Consider the following 9,617-nt stretch of genomic DNA (forward strand, 5'->3'; position numbering starts at 1 on the left):
CGAAGTTGTTTGAAGCTTAACTTCGCTTGAAGCTTAATTTAACTTCGCTTGAAGCTTAACCTCGCTGCTTCCTAACTTCGCCTCTTATTAACTTCGCTTAAACCTTATAAGTTCGCTTAAACCCTACGTAAGTTGACGACAACTTCGCTTGATGAACACAAGGTTTGCAGGTTTTAATTGGATGTATTGCGAGGTATGCGGAGGTGTTTTGGGGTATATTTGATGGTGGAAGATGGGCAAGACACAAAAACTAAGTATTTCAACGTAAACTCGTTCCGCGAATAGTCGAACAGAACGATCTTAACACCCGTGTGATAATCCCGAACCACACAATCACGAGCAAATGCTCTGATACCAATTGTAGGTTCCCAGCCGGATCACACAGGAATATCTCGTAACACGAGGGTGCGGAATCCCCACGTAATACGATACGAGCGTAAGATAGATAATACGTTGAACCGATAAAACAAACTCACGGCACAATACTAATAAACTCGATTGTATTGCAACACTTCAACACGTGATATCAATAATCACTAACACACGTTCGGAAAACCCTTAACCACGATAAGCCGAAGTGGAGGTTTAAATAGACCTCGACAATTTCGCCTAACATACTAGGCGAAGTTGTCATAACTTCGCTTATCCTCCAAGTTCGCCTACATCTTAGGCGAACTTATACAAAACAATATTCAAAACCAAACAAACAATCTAAAACGATTACAGACACATACAAAACACAAGATACTGAACTACTGACATTATGCACCAACAAAGAAGGATGAAGTGAAACGTCGATCAGACTTGTATGCGGATTTGGTTCATGCTAGGGATGAGACCCATGATTTAGGGCATGTTTGGGATTGAGTTTGAAACCACCTTATTGGCTTTTTCAAAAAGCCAATAAGTTAAATGGTGTTCGGCAATCACAAAAAACTTTTTATTTTAGCTTTTTAAAAAGGTTAAAAAGCAGTTTTCCAAAAGCCCCAAATGCTGGCTTTTCAAAATGGCTTTTTGAAAAGCCATAAGAACTTTTCAAACTAAATCCCAAACATGCTCTTAGTGACTCAAAAGCATCTGAAATGGCTTTTTGCTGCTTATGTTGCTGCTTCAGGCAACCAGGTTATTGTATTCAACTTGGTTGTTTGTCATGTATTCGATTAGTACGAAGAGCTTTGTTGGGTAGGTTTAAATAGTTAACATTTGTTTTCACTTCTATAGATATATTCCAATCGACATATATTCCAATCGACAGTTTCTATAGATGCTTCGTATGGTAATGAGGAGGTGGATGCTTTGTGAGCTTCTGTCGCGAATTTGATGGATCGATAAGAGTTGTTTTTTTAAGATGGGAATGGAGTAGGGATGAGCATTTTGTCCCAAATACCCGTACTTGTACTCGTATCATACCCGTACACGTACCTGTACCGATTTTGCCTATTCGGTACGGGTATTTGTACTCATTTTTGTTGAATTTTGGTACGGGTACAGGTACATGTACGGTACGGGTACATTTGGTATTTTGTACCTGTTTGGATTATATAAGGGTTTAACTGAGATTCTTTATATTTAATATATAAAATAAATTCTTCAACCATGTTATTATTGAACAAGTACCAAACGTTTATTCAAAATTAAATAATATAACATCCAAGACACGAACCAACAAACAAATCACTTAAAATCGGAGACCGGGTTAGGGTTCTTCAATACTATCTTATCATTAAATCGATGGCCAATTTGGTACATGCACTAATTTGGTACCCTTCACGTACCTGTGCAAGTACTGATACCCAGACTAATTCAAGTTGTTTGTTACTTGTACCGGTACCGATTTCAAAATCGTCAAAAATTTGGAAATAAAAAAGCAAAGTGGTACAAAAACGGGTATTGTACCAAAATACCCGTACCAATACTTGTACCCGTACTCGTACCATACCGAAAAATTTGGTACGAGTATTGGTACGTGTTTTTATTGATTCTTTGTACGAGTACCAACGGGTACAAGTACGGGTACTGTCCCACGCTCATCCCCTAGAATGGAGTGCTTTGCTCAAATGTTGAAAAGTTGTCTAGATCTCATCAACTCTTTGGGGAACCTTAATAATGTTGTGAATGGTTCTTGTTACTAGGTTAGATTGGTGGAGGAGGTACTAGTGTGCTAAAGGAAAGATCCCCTTGGATCAGGAACCCGGGTATAAACTCTCTGTTGATTTGGAGATTGAGGTTGGTTATACATGTTTAGGATTTTAGGTGCAGATGATAAAATATTACTTTGGAAGATGAAGTTTTACGTCGGACGGTGAAAAAATTATGTCGGACAACAAAAAAAAACTTATTTGTTCGTCGGAAGACCATACATCATGACATGTGATGCCTTCTGGTATATTTAAATAATCCGTCGGATCAGCTCTTGTTTAAATCTGATCCAACAGAGAAATATGGCTATTTTGGGTGTTTTTTCCGAAACCATGACTTAATTTGGAAAGGCTGGTAAAATATGGTTATTATGACCAGTTCCTTTGATGATTTGAGCATGACAGTTATCTAACTATACTAATAAAAGAAAATAATGAGGATGATGTGACAATCTCATATTCATTCTAGGCCTAATTTCTCTTCTCATTCATCCTATCTATCCATGGATTATGGAGAAAAACCATATTGAGAAATGGGTTATAATTTCCTTTCTAATTCTCTAATTTATCATCTCATTCATCTTAACTATCCATTGGTCATGGGCCAAAATAATTTTGACAAATGGGTTATAATTTCATTTTCAATTCTCTAATTTCTCATCTTATTTATCCTACATATCCATGGGTCATGGGATAAAACAGTTTTGAGAAAAGGGTTATAATTTCTCTTTTAATTCTCTAATCTCTCATCTCATTTATCATAGTTATCGACAGGTAATTGGTCAAAACAATTTTTGTTAATGTTGTATATATAAAAATCAAATTTGTAAACTTGAGATTTTAGACTTCTTATTGTTTATACTATATATTTAATCTTTTTTTACCTATAATTCTGTTCATTTCTTTTAGATAATGGATCTTTTTATTTTTATTATTTGACAGATCCCGTGTAACACACGGGTTCAAAAACTATATGTTCTATATACCAAGAATGAGAACTGATGTAGTATAGCCTTTTAATTTTAGTTATTATAATAGAATATAAAATTACCTAGCACCCTTTTTTTCTTTCTAAATATGTCTTATTGACTAGTGACTTTATTTGTTGCTAGTTCAAAATAAATAAATAAATAAAGACAAAATGACAAAACTAATCCTTTATGTTTGCACGTTTTTTAATGGTTGTCCTTTATCAAACTTAATGACATAAATCATTCGTTACGTTTAAAAAGTCTATCACGGTACACCCTTTATCACTAACGGAGTTAATTTTTCTCGTTAAATCTGGTAATGTGCAAGGCACATGAGGGTAGTTTGGTCATTTTTATCTATTTAGTAAAAAACATTTTATCCTCGTCACCTACATCCTCATCATCTCTCTCTCTCTTCTTTAGAGGGGTGGGGGTGGTACGTGATGGCCACCCACCACGCGTTATACATATGGGAACACCGCCGCGGTGGTGCCCATCACGCGTGATGGTGATCCAGCGTGATGGTCATCACGTGTATTGGTTCAAGAAATTGGAACGTTGGGGAATTTTTTACCGTTGGGGGAGGGGGGATTTAATAAAAAAATTAAGCAATATAAATAAACAACCATTTCAATCCAACTCAAAACCAAATCCAACTCAAAACACTATCAATCTTCTACTTCATTCAAAACAAAAAATATGGAATTTTCGAACAACTTGGTTCCCTTTGACACCGATAGATCTTCATCTTCGGACGATGACATTGCCGAATGGTTCCCGTTGTTATATAACGAACTTGAAGGCCCGAGCCGTCTAAAGAAAAAAATGGTGGATCGTGATCGTATACATGCCCACGAAGTGCTAATGAACGACTATTTTGTGGAGGGGCCGAAATACAATGACGAGACGTTTAGGGAACAGTTTCGTTTGCCGAAATCTTTATTTTAAATATTGTAGCCGACGTCGAAGCAAGCGAAGAATGGTTTTAAGAATCTTACGACGCGAGGGGCAAACTAAGTTTTACGGCGCTTCAAAAATGCACATCTGCTATTCGTCAATTAGCGACAGGTAACCCACCCGACCAATTCGATGAATACTTACAAATGTCTCAGAGAACTTCACGTGAATGTCTACAATTTTTTTGTAAAGCGATTATTAAATTGTATGAAAAAGAGTTTCTACGAAAACCAACAAGACACGACATTATACGTCTTTACGCCGCGCATGAGGCTAGATGGCATTCTCCAGGGATGCTCGGTAGCATCGATTGTACCCATATCGAATGGAGGAATTTTCCACGGGAGTTTCGAGTGGCGTATGTTAGGGGTGATATCAAACGACCGACCATCTCACTTGAAGCGGTTGCGTCAAATGATTTATGGATTTGGCATTCTTATTTTGGTGTTCCCGGCTCAAACAACGACATCACTGTTCTGTACACATCACCGTTGTTTCAGAGCATAACAGATGGTACCGCACATTTCTGTCCGTGTTTTGTCAACGGGATATATTACAGACATGGCTACTATCTTGTCGATGGTATCTACCCGCAATGGTATGTTTTTGTGAAAGCCTTTTTGTATCCTGTCAAGAACAAAGAAAAAGCGTTCAAGAAGTTGCAAGAATCGACAAGAAAAGATGTCGAGAGAGCTTTCGGTGTCTTAAAGGGTAGATGGTGCATACTTAGTCGACTAGTTCGTGCAATGAAAAAATCCACGATCTCTAGCTACGTGTATGCATGCATCGTATTACACAATATGTTAATAAAAGAAGATGGACGTGCAATTTCTCCAGATTGGGTACCTGATCCTCCTACTCAAGTTCCCGTTCCTGAGGATGTGCAATTAGACTTGCGAGATGAGAATATTCACCATCGGTTGAGATGGGATCTAGTTGAAGTTGTAGGTTCTTTAGGTTTGGTATTTTCGGATTCAGACGAGGAGTAGGTTGTTTATTGTAACGTTCATTGTAACATTTATTTTTAAGTTGTAATATGTTCTAATAAAATATTGTTTTTCTTTTTTAAGTTGCAAAAAAAAAAACCCTAAAACCTCATCACACCACACCACCACCCCCACTAAATTCCATCACTATTGATGGATTTGATTGGGGTGAGGTGTTACCATCCCATTGGGTGTGATGGGTGATGGGAATGGAACCACCCCCTCCCCCCTTAGAAAAAAAAAATAAAATCTCTCCCTCCAATCATCCATTCACTAGCAACTTCACGTCTCTTTTCAATTATGATATCAAAAGATATATCACCATAACCACAACCTACCACCCTTTCTAAACTGTATCCCGCCGCCACCGTTCTTGTATTCTCTGGCACCGCCATTGTTCCCGTCTTTTCTCCCCAACCTCAAGCGACAACCGCCACCGCAAATCACATTTGCTTCTCTCCCTCTATCTAAAGAAACTGCAAACTACACCCCAAATTGCAGATCTGGACCAAGTCATTAGGCAATAAACCCAAATTACACTTACCATCATTAGGGTTTGAAGTTCCCCTCTCTTATATTCCTTTCTCTCTACTCCAATCAACGTAGAGCTCTATTGATTTGAAGATGAGATGGCCAGTTGTGGAGAAGATGAAGATCAGTGTGGGTTTATAGAGAAATAAGAAAGGGTTGGTGGTGGTCACTGACGATGTGGTGGTGGTCATGGCTAGATGGTGACCGACCATATACGTAACGGAAAAGCAGAGATGGGTGGATTAGGGCTAAAGTTAGTGTTTTTGATTTTGTAAATATGATGAGTATTGTGGATTTAGGGTTTCTAATTTGTGGTAGTTGCAGATGGAGGAAGTCGGCGATGGGTTATGGGTGGAGGCGGTGGCAGATGGTGAGCGGTTGTTTTTGGATAGATAGGGGAGGGAGAGAGGGTATTCATTTTTAAACATGTTGATGTTTTTATTTTCAGTTATTAATAAATAAATATGTAAGTTTACAAAACTAAACTCATGTGCCTTGCAGATGACTAGATTTAATGAGAAAAATTAACTCCGTTAGTGACAAAGGACGTACCGTGATATAGACTATTTAAACGTGAAGGATGATTTATGTTATTAAGTTTGATAAAGAACAACCATTAAAAAAACGTGCAAACGTAAAGGACTAGTTTTGCCATTTGATCATAAATAAATAAAAAAATGAAATTGAAATCTGGAATTCTTCTTGTGTACGCCTTAAATTGGCGCCTGGTACTCTCTTCAAATTCATCATTTGCTTCCACTCAAACCCCAACACAGTTTCTTTGATTTCGAAACCACAAATTAAGCATGGAGCAGAGGCAAAGAAATCAGGTTCAAGAACCACAGCAAGATGAACAATCAGACGATATGCAACATGGCCCATTTCCAGTCGAACAACTTCAGGTTGGTTATCTCTCCAATCTAGGGTTTCTTGATATGGGTTTTCTTTCAATTCCATTAATATCCTTCATATTCTTGTTTTCGTTGTTTCGCCCAAAATAAAATTGGCAAATTATTAAGGGTTTGTTTATTGAAATTGAGAAATGGGTATTCGAATTCAACTCGATAGCTGTTTGATTTTGTACAAGAAAGGGTCTTAATTTCTACACGGGTTCATGTTTTTTTTTTCTTTTTTTTATATCGAATTTTAATTCTAGGGTTTCAGTTATATCATGTGTTTCTTGATGGGGTTTTCAAGATTTGATAAATTGGTTCATTTAGATTTCTGGGTTTTCGATAAAGATCAAAACCCACAACAACATTTAGGGTTTTTAATAGTTTGCTTCATTACCGACATTGATGGTGTTTAAGGGTGCGACCGTTCGGTTTGGGTCGGTTTTGGGCTAAAATCGAACCAAAAACAGGAGCTTTGGTTTTTGAATTTTTTAAAACCTTTTTCGTTACGGAATTTTGTTTTTTGAATAGTTATTTAATTATTTGCTTCATTATTATTTCAGCAACTAACTTTAAATTTAATTAAATCCTAAAGGCTTCTGGAATTGCTGCGCTTGACATAAAGAAACTGAAAGATGCTGGCTTATGTACAGTTGAATCTGTAGCGTATTCTCCTCGTAAAGAGCTTCTGCAAATTAAAGGAATCAGTGAAGCTAAAGTTGATAAAATTGTTGAAGCAGGTATGTCAATATGTTAAAATTTTTTTAATGTGGTGTACTTATAGTGAAATCTTTGAAGTTAATACTCGTTTCGTTTTTCATTTGTACAGCTTCAAAGTTGGTCCCTTTGGGTTTCACTAGTGCAGGCCAGCTTCATGCACAAAGACAAGAAATAATTCAGATATCTTCAGGGTCTACAGAACTCGACAAGATATTAGACGGTACAAATCTTTTAGTGTTATAATGGTCTTAATAAAGCACCTTACAGTTAAATTATTAGCATTGCGTCGTTTTTCTTTTAATTAGGAGGAATTGAAACTGGATCTATAACTGAAATATATGGCGAGTTCCGTTCGGGGAAGACTCAGCTTTGTCACACTCTATGTGTAACTTGCCAAGTAAGAACAAGTATTTTGATTATCGTGTATTTAACTTTCACAAAAGATTGCAAATAAGCTAACTTTTTTTTTTAATCTTCAGCTTCCACTAGATCAAGGTGGCGGTGAAGGGAAAGCTATGTACATTGACGCTGAAGGTACATTCAGGCCACAAAGACTCATACAAATAGCAAACAGGTAATCAAGATCAGCATGTTTTCGAACCATTTTTTTGTACATATTTGTTTATATTATGTCTTCATGTTGCAGGTTTGGGTTGAATGGTGATGATGTATTGGAAAATGTAGCATATGCAAGAGCTTACAACACAGATCATCAGTCAAGACTGTTGCTTGAAGCGGCTTCCATGATGGTTGAAACCAGGTTTGAAACTTTGAATCGTTTCTGAGTGTTATATTAATAATTATATTAGTAAAAGAATATTATAAGCATAGTGGCTAAAGTATGATGTCGTTTGAAGGTTTGCACTAATGATAGTGGACAGTGCAACCGCCCTTTATAGAACTGATTACTCTGGTAGAGGTGAACTCTCAGCCCGCCAAATGCACCTTGCAAAGTTCTTGAGGAGCCTTCAGAAGTTAGCCGATGAGGTAATATTAGATAGTGTCTTACAAAATGTGTATCCAAACAGGCCATGAATGTTGTCTTTTGTTGTTTAGTTTGGTGTCGCTGTGGTGATCACTAATCAAGTGGTGGCTCAAGTAGACGGTTCTGCCATGTTTGCTGGGCCGCAAATCAAACCAATTGGTGGTAACATCATGGCTCATGCTTCTACAACCAGGTATGTTTATATGCTACAAATGGTGGTTGCTTTTAGCCATCAATGTTCATTAACATGGGTCCTGCTCGTATGCTGACAACAGGTTAGCTTTGAGGAAAGGAAGAGGAGAAGAACGGATTTGTAAAGTAATTAGCTCCCCGTGTTTAGCTGAAGCCGAAGCAAGATTTCAGATTTCTACAGAAGGTGTTAATGATGCCAAGGATTGAAAGCAAGCTATATGGTTCTGTTTTAAATTCGAAACTTTTGTGTGATAGTTTGTGATACAATAGTTTGAGCTCAATAGTTTCGAGCCAAATAGCTTTTGATTCCTGTCATCTCTATAATTTGACATTTTTGCTTGAGAATTACACCATTCAAAAGAGTTTGAATGGTTAAAGTACACCAAGAATTTGGATCAAGGTTTAATATCCATTGTGGATTCTACAGCTGACACAATATAGTAAATTACACAAAGAGGTTAACATGAAAGGTTTTCATGTGGACCAAAGGTTTGACGCATAAGAGTACATGGTGTTAAAATTAAGCAGTCCTGTTGGTAATGGGATTGTTGGGGTTTTGGTAAGTATATATATGGATCGAACCAAGTGTTTTAGATCAACCGTTTTTTTTTGTTTTTAATAGTCGTGCTTCATCTAAAGTGTTTGTTAGTAACTTGTAATGCGGCTTACACTTTTGGTCTTGCAAAACTATGCGACTTATACTGGATGGAAATTTCAACAAAGAGGCACCCTCAAGAAATATTCACTAGTGTTAGTTATATTTTTTGTGTAGTGTTAATTAAATGGAAAAAATGGAATTATTAAAGCCCCCCCTCAACCTCAAGATTTGTTTTAAAAGCCTTTACAGGCCCAAATGTGAAATCAACCAATTACTTCATTACTTGGCCTCATGTAAATGTGTGACACAAATTCCCGAAATCTCACGTCGCATGCAAAATTTTACTATATATTAAAAGACAATGTGAAAAATTGTAGCAGCTACAGTTGAGGTGCACAAATCAGGTTTTACAAATACTTGGGTTTGGGTATGAAATCGGGTTCGGGTATGATCAGGTATTGAAAATCAGGTATTGGTAAAAACCGGGTCTGGTCCGGATATTGCCTCTAAAAACCATACCTTATGTATCGGGTTCGGGTCGGTATAGGGTATTTGAATACCCCGTTTTCGAGTATTGAAAAAACCCTATTTGTGGGTTTTTTCGGGCTTTTTTCCGGATATTTTTCAGGTATAAATTGAATTTTTT

At 37.1% G+C, this 9,617-nt stretch overlaps 1 protein-coding gene across 1 annotated transcript; it reads left to right on the forward strand.

The window, feature by feature from the left end:
• Window positions 1-6,257: 6,257 nt before the first annotated feature.
• Window positions 6,258-8,742, forward strand: LOC143565668 (DNA repair protein RAD51 homolog). The gene is made up of 9 exons (XM_077052569.1): window positions 6,258-6,485; window positions 7,072-7,216; window positions 7,306-7,416; window positions 7,502-7,593; window positions 7,676-7,770; window positions 7,843-7,956; window positions 8,054-8,183; window positions 8,253-8,374; window positions 8,457-8,742. The coding sequence occupies exons 1-9, from the start codon at window positions 6,390-6,392 to the stop codon at window positions 8,578-8,580; spliced, it is 1,029 nt and encodes a 342-aa protein (XP_076908684.1). The 5' UTR covers window positions 6,258-6,389; the 3' UTR covers window positions 8,581-8,742.
• Window positions 8,743-9,617: the final 875 nt, after the last annotated feature.

This window comes from Bidens hawaiensis, unplaced genomic scaffold, assembly GCF_021521415.1.
Source record: "Bidens hawaiensis isolate Kalapana, Puna unplaced genomic scaffold, B.hawaiensis_p1.1 tig00022506_1, whole genome shotgun sequence".
Taxonomy (NCBI): domain Eukaryota; kingdom Viridiplantae; phylum Streptophyta; class Magnoliopsida; order Asterales; family Asteraceae; genus Bidens; species Bidens hawaiensis.